This window comes from Electrophorus electricus, chromosome 18 (assembly GCF_041902795.1).
Source record: "Electrophorus electricus isolate QZ-2024a chromosome 18, ASM4190279v1, whole genome shotgun sequence".
Classification (NCBI taxonomy): Eukaryota; Metazoa; Chordata; class Actinopteri; order Gymnotiformes; family Gymnotidae; genus Electrophorus; species Electrophorus electricus.
The window spans coordinates 10,519,859-10,538,970 of NC_137514.1; the positions used below are offsets into that span (position 1 = coordinate 10,519,859).

General features: G+C 41.8%; 1 protein-coding gene across 5 annotated transcripts; it reads right to left on the bottom strand.

Moving 5' to 3' along the window:
• Positions 1-904: 904 nt before the first annotated feature.
• Positions 905-16,797, bottom strand: septin3 (septin 3). Of its 5 annotated transcripts, none has more exons than XM_081701183.1 (11): positions 16,751-16,765; positions 15,883-16,603; positions 13,939-15,716; positions 11,047-11,277; positions 10,609-10,737; positions 9,523-9,604; positions 9,150-9,287; positions 5,491-5,608; positions 4,847-4,943; positions 2,903-2,954; positions 905-2,661 (listed from the first exon to the last, which is right to left on the bottom strand). In XM_081701183.1, the coding sequence occupies exons 2-11, from the start codon at positions 16,434-16,436 to the stop codon at positions 2,529-2,531; spliced, it is 3,312 nt and encodes a 1,103-aa protein (XP_081557309.1). In that variant the 5' UTR covers positions 16,437-16,603; positions 16,751-16,765; the 3' UTR covers positions 905-2,528. The 5 variants fall into 5 exon arrangements, 4 of the variants coding, with proteins under 4 accessions (XP_081557309.1, XP_026870663.3, XP_026870664.1 ...); XM_027014862.3 differs by lacking the exon at positions 16,751-16,765 and adding an exon at positions 5,276-5,371 and having other exon boundaries at positions 15,883-16,616; XM_027014863.3 differs by lacking the exons at positions 13,939-15,716; positions 15,883-16,603; positions 16,751-16,765 and adding exons at positions 5,276-5,371; positions 13,113-13,229.
• Positions 16,798-19,112: the final 2,315 nt, after the last annotated feature.

The following is a 19,112-nucleotide window of genomic DNA, read 5'->3' on the forward strand; positions in this document are numbered from 1 at the left end:
ACCTCTAGGGGGTTTTTCACACTTGCACACTAGGACATGTATTTGACACAGTGGGGTGAGAACTCAAACTTGTCATTAAGCGATGACAATCAGTCAGCAACAACTTCTGCTGTCTGGTATTACTTGATTAGCCCATTTGAATTTACGTGAATCAGTCTGCACAAAAGGGTGTCAATCCACATCTCAAACTAACAACACTGTAGTTCAAAACGTGCATGAAAATGATTGAGTAGTGGATAGCTTTTAAAAATAACAATAACAATAGAGCAAATAACAATAGAGAAAAGCAAGGACGTAATGCTATGTGTAACGGTAAAATCCAGCAGCCTACTCGACACGGTAGTCTTCGTTTTTTTGTCTTCGCAAAACGTGCAGATTTGCTCCTCCCCCTTTTGTGTGAGGAAAAGGGAGGGACTGTGGACGGAAGCAAAAATGGCGGCAGAAACATCAGCGCAACAAAATGAAATTCATCAAAACAAGGGCACTACCTTGTCACTATACTATATATTTAGGTGCATACGAGTGAAAATGAAATGCCTGATTAGACCCCGCGATTAAAAAAAGTTGTCGCCCTTTCGTCCCGTCAAATTAAAACAATATTTATATCACTGCCCGGCGATAAAATAATTTTCTAACCTACATTTGCCTTCTTATCCAGAACGCCGCATTATGCAACAAATATCGAAACTACACGCCAACAGCATTTCCGTTGTTCTGATTACACGTGGTGCTGCTTTCCCTCGACTTAATGTGGCGTCGTGGCGATGAACAACTGAGGGTTTATTTATTGGCGAATGGCGCCACCTGGTGGCAGAACAGGTTTTATGAACTACACGAGAGCAGACGATGAACAAATGTGGACTTTAAAAAAACAATATAGGAAGGTCAACGGGAATCTAGAAACTGATGGAAAACACGTTTATTAAATAAAAATGTAATAAATAATACATACAACAATACAATGCAATAATACTATAAATGTGTTTTAATATTCCACAAGAGGAGTTAATGAGGAAGAATCATATTAATTAAGGAGCTATTCTCATCCAAAGATTTATGGGTTAAAAGAAGATAAGTGAATGGACTTCAAATGTGATACAGCTAGTTCTGTGTACATTTAGTGGTAAAACGCTGGTGAGTTTCTCTTGCCTAAGTGGATTGTTTTTTAATTGATCTGTGCTTTGAACGTCATATTAAATGGTTAACACCTTTGTAAATGCGCAAACATTCCACAATACCTTTGTACCAGCAACATACATGCACACTGATAAAAACATTGGCACACAGGAAGTAAAAAAGGTTATGATTTATATCCTTTCCTTTTTTGAGTAGTTTAAGGGTCAAATGAGACCACTGAATAGTCAAATCTTCTCAAAGCTGAAAAGGCACATTCTCCCTTTTTCTCTTTCACACACATACACTTGCACAAACAGGAGAAAATAAAGCATGTTTATACAAACTTGCAGAAACATCTTGTGTTCAGAGGAAAGGGAGGCTTCTGCATGCTACTCTAGTACAATATGTGTAAAGTGAGAGTCCTGAATTCCAGAGTCCAAAAGAGTGTTTGGTCACCAAGGAAAGGTGTGTAAAGTGGCACCTTCACTGAAACTCTTCAGTCTGAATACACAGCAACAGTTAATTGCTTGCCTTTGTTCTGTTGTTAACATCAGTAACAGGAGTGCATCAAGACGTATGTTGGCGGCCCATTGTTGTGTCCAGACTTGGTTTGGCAGGCAGAGGATAAGGGCTGTTGGGAACGTAGGTGTGTTCAATTGAACGGCAGTGTTGTCATCCACACGTATGGAGGCACGTAGAATTGCTTGAGAGTACTAAATTTAACTAAGAGTAGCTGCTTTACATAGGGGTAAGGGATATGGTAACAAAGTAAAGTGAGCGCCTGATTTCAGCTGAGAAACCCTTCAGGTAGGACTAACTACCTCCAGCTAAAGCCGATGAGTTCTTGTTGCTCATCAGACTCACTGTGTGCTGTCAGGAAGTGCAGGGAATTTAATAAGGAAGTTGTGAGCAGAGGCAAAGAAACTCTGACAGTTAAAGCACTGAGACAAGAGCTCTACAAAAATGGACGCTTGAGAGCATGCGCTGATATAGGTATCCTGAAAGGTAAGATTATAATCTTCTGTCTTCAATCTCTCTCTCCCTCTCCCCTTCTCTCTCTCTCTCTCTCTCTCCCTCTCTCCCTCTCTCTCTCTCTCTCTCTCTCCCTCCCTCTCCCCTTCTCTCTCTCTCTCCCTCTCTCCCTCTCCCCTTCTCTCTCTCTCTCTCTCTCTCTCTCTCCCTCTCCCCTTCTCTCTCTCTCTCTCTCTCTCTCCCTCTCCCCTTCTCTCTCTCTCTCTCTCTCTCTCTCTCTCCCTCCCTCTCCCCTTCTCTCTCTCTCTCCCCTTCTCTCTCTCTCTCTCTCTCTCTCTCTCTCTCTCTCTCTCTCTCTCTCTCTCTCCCCTTCTCTCTCTCTCTCTCTCTCTCTCTCTCTCTCTCTCTCTCTCTCTCTCTCTCTCTCTCCTTTCCCTGTTTCACAGGTTACTTTCCTGAGTGTCATTGCTGGAGGAGACAGGATGGAGTCCACCGTTGTCATTGAGCCTCTTGGCACGGTATGTCTCATAGTGGATGTTATGGGTGACCTCCTTCAGGTCCTGTAGGTGAGACCTATGAAACAAAAGTCAATCATTACTTGTTATATAACCACTAAAAACAATTATTCAATTGGGCATTTGTGTATTTTGTACATACATAATTTTTTTTTTGAGTCAATCTATGAAAAAGTGTCAATATAAAAATAGAAATATTTGACTGAAAAAAGTAAATTTTGCTCCAAGCTACCATAAATGTATTTATAAGAAGTGTTGTGACGAGATATTATTTTTATCTTTATGCACATAAATATTACCTGATCAGAAAGTCCCGCATTAAAGAGAATTCGCAGTGATTTGGGTTCTCAACTGATGGAAGGAAAAGCACATCAGAGAGTTAGTTTTCCCACTCAGATAAAGCTGTAAAAGCAAGATGGATTCAAAACAAAACAAAACAAAACAAAACATGATGAGAGTTCACTGTGCCATAGGGACTGGCATCTGTGGCCATGTGCCTCATGTATCAGTAATGAGAAGAGGCATCCAGGCATATGATGACAGACATCAAATATATCCTCCAAATGTCTCCCAGCAGTGAAATGCCAAATGCTAGAATAGAAGAGTAGCTATCTCTCCCTCTCTCACACACACACACACACGCACATACATACACACACAAACAAACATATACACACACATTCTCTCTCCTACACTGCCTTTCTGCTGGCAAGAAGGAAGTTCAGTGAAGTGGAAGACTCCTGATCCCTGCCATCTCTCTATCAGCTGTTAGCACAGAGCTGACCTCTTCACACACACTGCTGTTAGCATGGAGCTGACCTCTTCATACACACTGCTGTTAGTGCACAGGTGACCTCTTCATACACACTGCTGTTAGTGCACAGGTGACCTCTTCATACACACTGCTGTTAGTGCACAGGTGACCTCTTCATACACACTGCTGTTACGTTTTACACACACTGCTGTTAGCATGGAGCTAACAGATTCACACACACACTGCTGTTAGCATGGAGCTGACAGATTCACACACACACTGCTGTTAGCACGGAGCTGACAGATTCACACACACACTGCTGTTAGCATGGAGCTGACAGATTCACACACACACACACACTGCTGTTAGCATGGAGCTGACAGATTCTCACACACACACACACTGCTGTTAGCATGGAGCTGACAGATTCACACACACTGCTCTCTCCAGCCATGACCAACAGTACTGTGACAATTCCCATGCTCACAACACACACACACAAAATCATCTTCTTCTTTTTTTCCATTGTGCATTCTAGATGCACAGCCTTAGGGCTGCAATTGGTTAGTGAAAGGTAGAAATCTTATATCTTATTCTGTCTGAAGTAATCTAACCAAATTTAGACACACACACACACACACACACACACACACACACACACACACACACACACACCTTTGTACCCTATACAATAAAGCAATAATCATTGTATTGATTCAGCATGTCAAAAACAAGCTTGTTTATTGATTTTAAACAAAAACCCAGCGTTAAGGACAAAATTGTTTTCAAAGCAGCGGAACCCTCATTTGAACCCCAGATTGATTAGCTGTGTAAACAGGACTTACAGCATTTGTTTTGTTTGAAGAAGCTTAGGTTCTCTCATATTGATCAATCCTAAAAGACCCTTACAGAGCCTGCCTTATGCTTTTCAGTGAGCTGCTGGTTTTATAAAGTTGAGCGTGACACCTAAGAAAAGCCTAAAGAGCATCATCAACTGGAACTCAGCAGAGGAGAGCAGCTGAGCTCGGGGCAGCAGGGCAGGATGGAAGGGCTCGGCTGTCCTCCTGAACAGCCACCATCCACTACACCTTGTCCTCTTCTACCGCCTGGCACTCACTACAGAATGCCCATAATGAAGACATTCAAATGCACCTTCACTCGTTCCATCAGTTATCAGATTACTGAATGAACAATGGATTTGGGTTTTATGTATGCTGATTTTTATATTTCTTTTATACTGTTGTTGAAAGTGTTTTTTAAAATATTTTTGCAACAATTTGCAAACATTTATACAGTGAAAAAAATATAAAATTGGAGAAACACATTTATTATGTCCCTCAGAAGTGTTACATAACCACAGTTCTGGGTCAGAACACGGATGGGCATGGATATGATTGAATCGTGAGAGACAGTTACCTCTAACTATGATCTAGATGAAAAGGCCAATAGCAAAACAAAAGTGACACAGCCCAAACAAACGCACGCCTACCTTCCACAATTCCCCAGGCAGTCTTCCTCCCGAGAACCCGTTTGCCGTTGACTTGGTACTCTTTGTCACTTCCAACAACAGCAAAGGGCATGGTCTCCTGCACACACATGCATACGAAGAGATTTTTTTTGAGACATACAACACTCAACAACTGAACTACGAAAGGGTGGGGTGGAGAGAGACAGTTGCAAATCACAGGCCGAAATGACACAGATGAAGGGTGAGTGTGTTACAGCTAGTGGGGCATCGAAGAACACGGGACAGTGGAGAGAGAACAGAGAGACAAAAAGCAGTTAAAGGAAGATACAGTTGGCCATGGTACAGTTCGGTCTAAAGAGGCAGAGCAACACAGAGGAGTCTGTGTGATTGCTATGACGACTCTAGGGGGAAAGAGAGTGAAGAGACGCCTCCAAGCACTGAGCTCTGTACCCTGATCTTATCGTTATCACTCTTGTCTTCCTGGTCTTCATCAAACTCCTTCTGCGGATAAAACTCAATCCCACACACCTCCAGCTCCTTCCTCACCTGGATAAGCAAAGGGAAGGTTGTAGGGAATATTTATTGCATTACAATATTTTCTGTAACATTAGTATAATACAGCACTTCTGCACTTCCATCCAGCCTTTACGCAATCTCCCTCTCACCTTCTGTTTAAACTCAGTCTTCTCGTCAAGTGTGAGAGTGTCTGCTTTGGCAATAACAGGGATAATGTTGACTGTTCGACTCAAGTGTTTCATAAACTCGATGTCCAACTGGCGTAGTCTGTAGATGGACAGAGAGGAGGGAAGGCAGAGAAATGGAGAAAATGAAAGGGACACCAGTGGGTGCTCACACTGCCTGTGTGATTAGACCTGCATAATGCACACTACAGTGGTGTGAAAAAGTGTTTGCCTCCTTCCTGATCTTATCTTTTTTTGCATGTTTGTCACACGTAACTGTTTCAGATCATCAAACAAATTTAAATATTACACAAAGACAACACAAGTAAACACAAAATGCTGTTTTTAAATGAAGGTTTTTATTATTAAGGGGAAAAAAATCCAAACCTACATGGCCCTGTGTGAAAAAGTGATTGCCCCTAAACCTAATAACTGGTTGGGCCACCCTTAGCAGCAACAACTGCAGTCAAGCATTTGCGATAACTGGCAATGAGTCTTTTGCAGCGCTGTGGAGGAATTTTGGCCCACTCATCTTTGCAGAATTGTTGTAATTTGGCCACATCGGAGGGTTTTCGAGCATGAACCGCCTTTTTAAGGTCATGCCACAGCATCTCAGATTCAGGTCAGGACTTTGATTAGGCCACTCCAAAGTCTTCATTTTGTTTTTCTTAAGCCATTCAGAGGTGGACTTGCTGGTGTGTTTTGGATCATTGTCCTGCTGCAGAACATAAGTGCGCTTCAGCTTTATGGCCAGACATTCTCCTTCAGGATTTGTTGGTAGACAGCAGAATTCATGGTTCCAGTTACCACAGCAAGTCTTCCAGGTCCTAAAGCAGCAAAACAGCCCCAGGCCATCACACTACCACCACCATATTTTACTGTTGGTATGATGTTCCTTTTCTGAAATGCTGTGTTACTTATACACCAGATGTAACAGGACATACACCTTCCAAAAAGTTCAACTTTTGTCTCATCAGTCCACAGAGTATTTTCCCAAAAGTCTTGGGGATCATCAAGATGTTTTCTGGCAAAACTGAGATGAGCCTTTATGTTCTTTTTGTCCAGCAGTGGTTTTTGTCTTGGAACTCTGCCATGCATTTTTGCCCAGTCTCTTTCTTATGGTGGAGTGTTCTTGTGGGGTCTTTTGTGACCTCTTGGATGAGTCATCGCTGCAACCTTTGGGTAATTTTTGTCAGTCAGCCACTCCTGGGAAGGTTCACCTCTGTTCCATGTTTTTGCCATTTGTGGATAATGGCTCTCACTGTGGTTCACTGGAGTCCCAAAATTTAAGAAATGGCTTTATAATCTTTTCCAGACTGATGGATCTCAATTACTTTGTATCTCATTTGTTCCTCTATTTCTTTGGATCGCAGCATGATGTCTAGCTTTTGAGGATCTTTTGGTCTATTTCACATTGTCAGGCAGGTCCTATTTAAGTGATTTCTTGATTGAGAACAGGCCTGGGTGTGGCTAGAGAAATTTAACTCAGCTTTCCAAAGATGTGATAAACCACAGTTATTGTTTTAACAGGGGGGCAATCACTTTTTCACACAGGGCCACAGAGGTTTGGATTTTTTGGATTGGAAATCCAGTTGAATCCAGGTTTGGATTGTATGCCTAACCACTGTGTGTGTATATATATATATATATATATATATATATATATATATATATATATATAGTAAGGTGGGCTCAAACCCAGGTCAGCTAGGTGATGACACCAACAGCCTACTGGGTGAGCAACCCGTGTGCAGAACAGTTAGATCGTGGAACAGGTAACAAGAAAAGTAAATAACCAAAGGCGAGTTGAAGCCCAGCCGCTTTGTTGCAAGGCAGACATAAACTATAAAACTAAACACTATGCTGCGCATGGGAAACGGGAGAACCAAGGACACCCCTGGAAGCATGGCAGCCCCGATGTCCTGGGGAAAACCAAACTAAAACTTCCCAAACAAAACCAGAAAACAGGGAGGAACTGTAACAGCTAAGAGGAGCCTTGGGAGAGAGACAAATTTGAGGAGGAAAACTGGAGAGGGAACATGTAAAAACACAGACACCCTCACAGCACACGGGCTCACAGACCTCAATACACAACGTTACCATCTAGGCACTTTGCTTAGAACTTTGGCAAAGACCCAACACTGAGTGACTGGGTCACAGGGCTTATATAGGTCTAGCCCAGCTGTTGGGCGTTAAGCCTGATTAGTGGTGTGCCTGACTCGAGGCCTCCCTCTGGTGGCCGGAAGGAGCCTTGGCCTGGCACCGACCTGTATTTTATAAACATTGTTTGGATTTGCAGCCAATCCATTCAAGTGTTTGTTGAACTCCTTCATAAGCCAGACACACCTCATTCTACTTAATGAGATGCTGAACAGGTGATCACCTTAACAAAATCCTATTCTAACCAGCAACAGTGTAAACAAACACTGCTGCTGTCATCACTATTCTCTTGTTATAGAACTAGCTGGATGGAAAGTATAAATAAGTGTAGTTAAAATACAGCTACAGAGCATGCCAAAGGAGTTGAAATCAAAGGTTCTTAATGGGGAAAAGTAAAATGTAAAATTTGGTGCAGGATTGGTGATGATCTGGGGGTGTTTCAGCAAGGCTGGAATCGGGCAGATTTGTCTTTGTGAAGGACACATGAGTCAAGCCACTTACAAAAGTGTGTTGTAAGAAAACTTGCTTCCTACTGCTCTGACAATGTTCCCCAAGTCTGTTGATTAGTTTTTTCAACAGGACAATGCTCCATGTCACACAGCCAGGTCAATCAAAGTGTGAATGAGGGACTACCAGATCAAGACTCTATCATGGCCAGCCCAATCTCCAGACCTGAACCCAACTGAAAACCTCTGGAATGTGATCAAGAGGAAGATGGATGGTGACAAGCCATCAAACAAAGCCGAGCTCCTGGAATTTCTGTGGCTGGAGTGGCATAAAGTTACCCAACAGCAATGTGAAAGACTGGTGGAAAGCAAGACGCATGAAAGCTGTTGTTAAAAACCAGGGTTATTCCACCAAATATTGATTTCTTGACTCATCCTAAGTTGAAATATTAGTACTGTGTTGTTTATGAATATGAGCTTGTTTTCTTTGCATTATTTGTGGTCTGAAACTGTTTGTGTTTTATTATTATATTTATATATTTTATTTATATATTATATAAATTATATATGTATATATTTAAAATATTGAATAAAAAATTGATAATATATCAAAAATATTGAAACACTATGGGAAATTCTTGATGTAATATTCTTAAAGATTGGCCTGAATTATTTTGACTAAAATTAGGGTTAATTTTTTTTTTTACTTGTGAATGCCATGATTTATCAAAACACCCACAGAACTCTCAGATGGAACATAAGAGATTAGTGAGGAAAAAATGATTGGTTAGAGGGGAGGGCTTATTTGCATATTCCAGCCTTCTACAATATCAGTACTGCAAGAGTTAATAACAATTAACTCTGTGAAAACAATTAACCAAAGACTGTGCAACCCTACTGTAAAGTCACTATGCGCATTCGCACAGCCACTTCACCTTATTGCTATCTTTCATTTTAGATTAAGCACAGCAGATTTTATGTTATCCATGATGGTTGCTGATTTTCAGGATGTTTTGTCTGTGGTATGGCTGTACTCACGAGTGTCCAGTGGGAGATATGAAGTAGAGGCAGCAGTGCACCCGCGTGTCCGGGATACGTTTCTTACGGGCTATATTCACTTCCTCTTTGAGAAACTTCTCATACTGCTCATTGATATATTTAGAGATGGGCTCCCAGCTTTAAACACAAGAGGATAGCTTTGGATTACAGAAGGAAGGGCTAACAGCTTTGTTCAAATACAGAGGGCAGGAAAAATAATAATTTGAATAGATTTTCAGCAAAAAACAAGTTCAAAAGATTGGTTTAAAAAATAAGAACCAAACATATATTTATCACCTCCCCACTCACTCACACACTCACCAACACACACTCCCTGCTCCTCAAAATCCCATGAACACACTTCCTCACTCACCAGTTTTCATTGTTGATCTGGTCGCCAAATCCTGGAGTGTCAATCACTGTAAGTTTCATCTTCACACCGCCTTCCTCAATCACTGCAGTATGAAAAACCAAGGCCACACCCACATGAGCCTTTATTAACAACTAACATACACTGGGCAAAGACTGTAAAGCTGCAAAGGTAAGAAAAAAAACACTGACAAACGGATCCCCTTTTTCTCTCTTAATTGCACTGATGTTATCACCAGTAAACACTTATAAAATCGTTGACTTGAAAACTGCTTTTTCGGGGCTATTGGGAAATGCTCAAAATGCATTACACCAGATCTACTGCTTCAGATCTGCAAACCTTAAATCTCAGAGATGTTTCCAACCAACAAAACACAAATATCTTCTCATGGATATTAAGAACCAGTCCAAAGACTACATTGACAACACTGAATGATCACACACATTTCTTTCAGATATGCAGTACAAAGGACATGTTTTTTTGCTACACGTAAAGACCTCTGTGAAAGCGTAGTCCCTTTCTCCAGACTCACACCAACTGCCAACGATACTGTGCTACGTCTGTCTGCACAGCCACCAAATATGAAACATCCAGCATATACAAACAGCAGTCTCAGGGTATGTAGCGGATGCCATAAACTACTGTTCCCCAGCTGCACACAAACACTGACAGCCAGCAAGCATCCAGCGTCAGGCCTCGCTTTCGTCCAGAACAGAACACAGCACCAGGCTGACTGGGAGTCTGTCTGTGGTCGGACAGACAATAAGCCCTTGTCTCTATGAGGAGACTTCATGACAGTGAGAACATCAGGACCTTATCTGTTAGAAACATATTTAACTGTGCTGTGATCTCAGTGCGAAGAACTTTTCATTTACATTTTCAAACACATAATGGGCCTATTTCTTAAGATTTTTTAATTTGCTTACTGGTTTGTTAATACAAAAATGCTAGAGTGGCTAATAGTGAGTGAAATCTAGTTGGGCTATTTAGCATTGTTTGATCTGTAAACAAGCCTTTCATTCAATAAGACTGTTACCATTTGATGTGATCCATGCCACGAGCACATCAGATGAGTTCCAGTTCTCTTACCATGAGATACAGATTTTATCTCCACAGTTTTGGGGATCTTCTCGTCACGACTCCACCCAGAGCTTCGCCTGCTCACCTGAGATTTAAACAAAGTATTGATGAGAGTGGACTTCCCCAAGCCACTCTGACCTAGAGGGGTGTGAAAGAGAAAAATAGAGACATGGAAAGACAGATAGACAAAGAGAGGTGGAGAGAATGAAGGAAAAGGACTTGGGATATGAAATCCATAAAAAGGTCTTGTGCAGTGTTTCCTGCCGATTCACATTTAAATGTGCTTTTGTAAACTAAAGCATAATAATCCTAACCCTAATGATGACAATAATCCCGACCCTAATGATGATATTCCTGAGATCAATGTTTACATCATACTTAAGATCTTTGACCCTCTATGGTACCTTCAGACCCCAAAGTTGTGTTCTACTAGAGGCTTTCACTAACCAACAACCATGATGTTGAAATCAAAGCCTGTCTTCATGGTCTTCTTCCTCATCTGTTCAATGATGGTGTCTATTCCGACGTATCCTAGCAAAGTGGAACCTCCTCCTGACCCTTGACCTGCCGCTCCTGATCCATGGACATGGGGAACATTGGCGGATGGTACCACGTGGGTGGGCTTGGCTGGGACAGCAGGTTTGGGTCTGACTTCCGGAGGCACGATTTCAGACATGGCTGTGTCGGGAGAGCGCAAGAGTGAGATGGTGAACAGCATCATAAAAGTCTAGTGTGGTCAGTTTGTGTTATATTCAAAGTTGGAGTTGTAAATGCAAAAACAATGCAAACTGTGCTGCACTGTCTTGTTTAAGATCTAGGCCAAGTGTTTGGAGAGTAGCCCAAATATCAATTTTAGGAACAAAATTCCCTGAGGGAACAAATCATATCGCTCATAGCAGCTTTTTTTTACTATTAGCCAAAAAGGTTCAGTATTAATCCTTTTTTTCACCAAAACGCAATTTCCCATTCTTTGTAAAGCTTGAGGTCAAACACATATGCAGTCTATATAGTTTCAACGTTGTCTACTCCCACTGTCACTATCCCAGTAGACACGTCCCCAATTTAAGACAAATGTCGTCTAAATTATAATAAAATAACGTATTATATAATCCCCCTTTAACAGGATTATTCGTAGCCTACAAGTGTCGATTTTCCCACACGCCAATAAATATCGGTTCCGAGGGTCATGTTCTCTACGTTCTGTCTTTTAATGCTCTTTCACGTTAGCTAGCTAACCCAGTTTTACGTCCCGGGCGATATTGATCTAACCAGCCAGTGCAGCGCATCATTCTCATGACTTCGCTATGGGAAAATGAGGATGAGGATGAGGAGGAAGAGGAGCATCCCCAGTGCTAATTTACAATGGACCGGCTGTCCATTGTGCTCATCACTCGTTCACGCACTCGCGTTACGGTTAACAGCAGGCAGAACGCCGACTTACCAACTGCTGTACAGATTCGTCGGAGCTTGGCAGGAAATAACCAGGCTAAAAATACGTTCCAGTATGAAAACGAAACAGCTATATTTCTCCGGAGCAATGCTGTGAACGGTCGGTCTACTTCTGTTTTCGCCAGTGCACCTCTCCTATTATCTCAGCTCGGTATCTCTTCGTTATCCCGTTCCTCCTTTTTTTCGTTACTAAGGAGACAAGGCGGTGGACGGGGTGATGCAGCGCGCATGCGCAGATCATGCTTCGGCTCAGAAAAGTTGCTTTTTCTCTTTCTCTTTATAAATTTTTCTTTCCCTCAGTCATGTATAATATTGATTTTATATCTCATAAGAACTCTATAGGATTTTATGTGCTGGTTGTCAAATTCTAAACTGCTTGTTTTTATGTTTACCATTATATGTTTACTATGTTTAAGGAAACATATTGCAACAGTTCAAAAGACGTTTTACTTTTATGAATGAAAGTATTCCTCAGGAATCCACAACTACGATCTATTTGGATCGTTCGCTATTGTTAAGATTAAGTGTACTTAGTCTTTGATTGGTTAATTCTGATTCTTCATTATTGGCATTAATATTTATTTACCCAAAAACGAATGTACATACTCTTGAGTTAAACTGTCTACTTCCATTTTAAGTTGTCGTCATTATTTATTTTATAATCCAAACCCCAAAAAAGTTGTTATAATAATAAATGTAATCATTATTCATATTTTTGATCAGATACTCTTAATCAAAATGATTAAGGCAAACAGGCCAGGCTATGACATACATTGTACATTGGGACAGCTCCTCCAAAACTATATATTTATATTTATATTTATATTTATATTTATATTTATATTTATATTTATATTTATATTTATATTTATATTTATATTTGTTTGCATAGCTGACCAAGGACCCCTATATGAAATGTCCTGTTTCTCTGTAAACTTTGTGTACTTCACGGAAATTTTGCCAAACTCTCTATATATTACTTCCAGCACACTGGAATCTCCTTCAGATATATACATATACATTTTAAGAAAACCTGGCACTGTAGAGATATTTTGCCTACTCACATTTCACAGCTGTCCCACGTGACACTGCTGTGTGCATGCTGCCTGCATGTGCGCCATCCGCACAGCTCACCGTTGCTTGGTGGCCTGTAAATGTACGGTATGTGCTGGTGCATGCTGTGTGTTTATGTTTGAGGCGAGCCACGTGCCACACAGCCTGTTTTATCTTTGCATGTGGCAGCATGCATGTGCCTGGCCTGATAAGGTGGTGCACTGCTCTCTTTCACACATTTTCTCAAACGTAGCGTTATCTATCATAGACTCAGTGCACAATCGAGTGGCAGTTCTATGGCCAAACTGTGCGGCTTTAGGCGCAGCAGGGTGCCTGGCCGGCTGCATGGGGAAGTTAGTGTCAACCTGAACCTGAGACAATCAACCCAGCTAATCACTGCTTTCGGGAGCATCTGAGGATCAGATGTGCCAGCTGTGTCATCTTAAAATTAGAATTAGTCTCTGCCGTGGATAGAGCTCCAGGAGCAGGATTAAAGGACATTTTCATTTCTGTACATGATATTGTACATGGCATTATTTGCTGTAGATTATTTGCTGTACATGACAATGTCAATATATTTACATAAAGAGCTTACTTGTTCTTCCTATTTCTGAATATTATGATCCAATAAGAAATATTAGCAAGGTCACATGAGATTGGAGACTTTTTGTTCAGATGCTTTTCTGTTAGATTACATATATAGCACAGTGCTATTGGGTGTGATTACACCCTTAAAAACAAATATGTTCCCTTCCCAGTTGCTAATATTTGATTTTCAAAAGATAAGGTGAACTTCATGATCATCATATTCCCCAATGTCTTTTGTCTGATACTCACCGACAGATGCATATATATGAGAATGTGGCATTATCTCAAGTTCACTTTCGATCTCCTCGGAAACAGATGGCTTCCACTGTAGGGAGTCCTCCTGTTGGTCTAACTGAGAGAAATAGTTTTTTTCAGCTTTTAAACTGTCCTTAGTCTCCTCTTCTTCTGATGACTGTTCATATGCTTTGTCTGTTCCACTGTCAGCTCTGGATAGACAGCATGACTGTTGCTGAGGAACTAAAGAGAATGGCAGTCGGGATGTCCATGCATCCATGGGACATTTCAGCCTATCGGTGTGTGCCTGCAGGCTGGGATTTGTGTATGGGTCATGTGGGAAGTGGGTTGGAAAGAGATCACTGCAGTCTAGTTGAATCACTTTACCATTCCTCTGATCCCTGGCATTTTGCATGCCAGTGGACTGTGTGCTACAAGCTATACCTTGCTTTCTCCGCACCTGTAAACGTTTCTGTCCTCTAGAATGTATGTCACCTTCTTGGAAGCTCGTTTTACTTGAATCAGACTTGGAGGAATCTGTATCGGAACCACTGCTGCTCTTTTGTGATGCCTTGGACTCATTCTTCTGTTGATCTACTCTCCTCCCTAATTGTTCAGTGGAGGACTCTTTGTTCCATGCCTGAGCAGATGTTGAATATATGAGCCCACTGTCAGACAAACTGCCCGCTTCTCTGAGCACATGTTTGCAGATTCTGCTCTTCAAAGGGAAGTGGTCCATCCCCTTGAGTTGTCTGGGTGGGTATGTATAATTAGATCCTGTGCTGTTGGTGTCAGCTTCAGGTCTGCATGTTCTGCCCAACCACCTGGCTCCAGCAGATGATCCATCGCTCATCAAAGGGAACTGAAAGAAATCCCTGCGACTGGATTGATTCGCTGTACTGATGCCTGAACCTGTGTCTGAAGCTGTGAACTGAGGCTTGCTGTTACATTTAGACAAGGGAACCACTGTTCTGGATTGTTTTGGTGAATTTTTGTCATCTTCCTTTTTTAAACTAGTAAACATGAACTCTTCCAGATCTTTAGTTGATAAGGATGAAGAAGATATATGTACTGATTTAAGAACATCGGCAGGTAGATTTTTCACAGATCCTTTTAAAAGTCTTTGAGATGCTGGACGGTTCTGAAAACTGTTATTAATTCCCTCCACACACTTTTTGGGCAGTGCAGCTGCGCCATCCCCGTCTTTCTGAGTCTTTACAAGTCCTTGATTTATGTTTGTCTTTGACTTGTTGCAGAAAGGCCTTGAGTTCACAGTCCTCCCTGTTTTGTTTAAGCCTAGCCGGGCTTGAATTAAGACTGGGTCCTGGGTTAGATGTTTTCTTTTATAGAATGCAAGGTTCTGTGGTCCTCTTCCTATGTGTCTCAGGTTCTGGGGACTTATGGTCTCTTTCTTAGCGGCGTTGCATCCTTCAGTCGATTTGTTTGCCAAAATATAATTTTTATGATGTATGCCTGGGTCCTGATACCTAGGTAAGAGCAGCTGTCTTTGCCTCGTTTGCGTTTGCTGAATCTTGGAGATGGAGATAGGGATTGATTTAGCCCGCCTGTCACTGGTTGGTGTGGCTGTCAATCCAGACCCATTACTGTTCATTTGCCATTTGTCATCCTGCTTAACGAAGGAGTGGCATGGCTTGTTATCGTGAATGAGGTATTCATTATCTGTTCCGGATTGGAGAAGAATTTTGGTCGACACTGGTTCAGATGAACTCAAAGATGGATCCACTGGGGTAGAGTGCCCGGAATACTCCATATCAGAAACGGATACTGATTTTCTGTGGAGGGAAGAAACAATATTGAGAACTGGGGAGAACTGGGGAGCTATAATCGTTGCCTATTATGTTCTGTTCATTCTAACACCTCATTAAATATATTGCAAAATGAATAAAGATTAGTTATTCCCAAAAATTCCTGGTACCTAGAACAAACGAGGACACATACCTGCAAGGCAAAGCACAGTTTGGAGGCTCCAGCGGACTTCCACTGTCACTGAATGAGGAGATGTGGATGGGCCTTTTCAGGACAATGGGAGAAGAGAGTGGCATGGGCTGCGGAGACAGTCTAGTAGGGGAACGGGAGACAAACACTCGGGAGCATGTTTGCGCAGGGGGCGACGATCGGAGTGGCGGAGAGCAAGGGGAAAGCTGTACTGCAGGAGATGGAGAGGGCGTGGGAGACGGGCAAGAGGATGCACGTGTAGGAGAGCATGAGGACACAGGCGAGAAGGATGGAGAGCAGCACGTGGGTGAACGTGACGGGGCAAGAACGGGACTCGAGGACCCACGAGCGGGGGAGACTGAGGAGGAAGAAGGGGAGAGGTGCTGTGGGGATGGAGAGGGATGAGTCGGGAACGTGGAGGACAGGCGCTGGGGACAGGGAGAGAGTCTTGTAGGAGGGTGAGAGGAGACATACAGGCGGTGTAAGGAGACGTCTGTTGGTGAGGAGGGAGTTAGAAACATTGGGGACTCGCTGGGGTCTAGCTCTCTAGGGTTCATCCTATGGCAGTGGTCAGCAGCAGGAGGGGTTAATCTAGCGCTTGGGATAGAGCCAGGGGATAGCAGCAAGAGCAAAGGAAATCAGCAAGGTTAAATCATCTTACGCAAAGACTAATCGTCTTAGACGGTCAGTAAAGCAGTGCATGGAAAAAAGGTGTAGCGAAAACCTGTGGGGTTTACACACGGACATTCGCTTAAGCAACAATATCTTAATTATGTTATCTTGCCAAAGATAAAACCGTTCTACTTAAACGCAATTGGCTACATATATTTTTGTTCACAGTAAATAAATGTGAAATAGGATTAAAACTGACCTGATGTTTTCTGTCGGCACCCAACTTTGGAAATGGAGAGATGGGATGAAAGAATGAGAGAGAGGGAGAGAGAAATGGGCAGCAGGAAGTGGTGGGTACCAGAATCACATTCTCGTCATTCTTTTCGTCTAAAGCGTCGCTGTCTCATTCACCCACCCCTGTCGCTCCCTGCCTGATGAACGGCAGAGGGCGTGTGAAATGTCCCGAGGACTGCGACGAAGGAGAACGTCAACAAAGTCTTGAAATTCTTTTAATTGTTGAGAGTTTCAAATAAATTCAGCTTTTCTTTTTGACTTAAAATGACACTAGGATAAAAACAGCTTACCTAAAATTGATCACTTTTATTACTGTATTACATTTATTGTGAAAACAAACAGGCAACTCACTTAAAAGAAACAAAATCTATCACTAAAAGAGGAATGTAGTGTTGTAATTACAATATAATGTAATTACAATGTTACAATGAAAGTTGTAAAAATGTATATTATCCAAATGATATATTTAGAATAAATAAAACACAAATAAGCAGGCATTGTGCAAATTGGCTCCTAAAATAAGAAGAAACATGAGATAGCCTAGTATTTTCACAGAAGGCTACAAACATACAGACTATTAACAGTATTAGAGATTTAAGCACATTTTGTTATTAAACATTGACATTGCCTCACATTTATTCAACAACTGCTAAAATATTCTGCCATTTATTGCAAAGACTGACATTCCTATCTAAAAAAGATTTTTGTAAAACTTCATCTAGATAGCACATTGTAGCACTCAACATGAATATCTCATCACCTAATCACATTTATCTATTCTCAGATATAAGTCATACTTTTGGTGACCACAATGAACATAATAGGTTGTTATATGAATTTGAACTGTTAAGATATGTGGGGCAAAAAATCTGCTATAAATTAGGCACAGGTCACAAAATGGTTGGTATTCAACCAGTTGCTAAATAGCTGTTTTCTGGTTGTTTCTTTCCTTTGTGGAACTTACCCATGAAACTCAAACTAAAAGAATGGTGCAAACCTTGTATGACGAATTACAAATACATAATATCTTTTAAAAAAAAACGTCTACTACATGAACTATAGTGACACAGAACATGCAGTAGGAAACACTTGGCATTCCTGCAGTTTTAAGTATTGTCTATAAACACAAACTGGGAATTAACAAAGTGACTTGGAAGTACTTCCATAACATTCGACCAGTCTATATTACTAGTTCTATGGAATGTTCTGTCTGCTGTCAGTTCATACATGTGGTTTTATGCACCAAATTCAAGAAAATTCCCATACTTTGAGAGCACCAACTGTAGAAGCTTTAAGATACTATAACAGAAGAGTGCTTGTGCTACTTAGATTATCCTCCAAAATTGCTTGAAGTGTCTCCTAGAAATGCACTCATTCTCAACCACTTATGTGTTAACCGATGAAAACTTCAAACTATGAGAGAGCTCTCAATGTAAGAGACCAGTCATGGAAATATTGGTGAACTTGTCTTGCACGTGTCAGCTCATCGCCGAGGACATCCCTTTATCCTCCACGTTGTGTCATATAAGCGCACTGCTGTCTTCATCTCGGTGGTCATGCAGTGTGGGCACCAGAGGCTGGTGCTTTAGGGACTTGTTGCTCCACTTGTGAGCGTCCTGAAGACCAGGCTCCAGGAAGTAGAGGCAGGCCCCGAACCCGGCCAGCACCAGAACCGAAACAAGCAGATAGACTGGGACGAACCAGTCCACAAACATCCAGGACATTGTGCTGTATGCAACAGAGAGAATGAGAGAAAAGGGCGAAGTATGTACTCTGCAAATATTAGGTAATATGAGAAAAAAACAGATTAAAATGCTATACATTAAATAAAATATTCCAAACATCATAGGTTCTTGGACTGAGGAACAAAACAACTTCATCACTACAGCCATTGTCATTTACTAAAGCATGCTGCAGTATAAACCATGCAATACCCACATTGTGTCCATATAACATGACTAGATGATACAGGTTAAATAGACACATTTAGTCAGCCACTTGCACATTATATGACTTCCATCATGCGTGACCTAAAGCACACCTACACATCACGTGTACAGCTGCATATCTGCGCATACCTGTGTTCTCCCTTTCTTGTCCGCTTGCTGCTTGTGTGACTTCAGACAGCTCGACACGCCAACACGATGGCAAAAAGCTGGTGCTGCAGTGTGGCGATTACCTGTGGCAGGCTATGAAGGTGAATGGAAAGATACAGCACTCTGATGCCTTGCACGAGGGTCTGTGAGCTCGCACGCTCTCCTAGTCACAGCTGTGCCATCCCTGTGGGGGGGTGGGGGTGTAACTATAGTAACAGCTCCGGTTGTGAC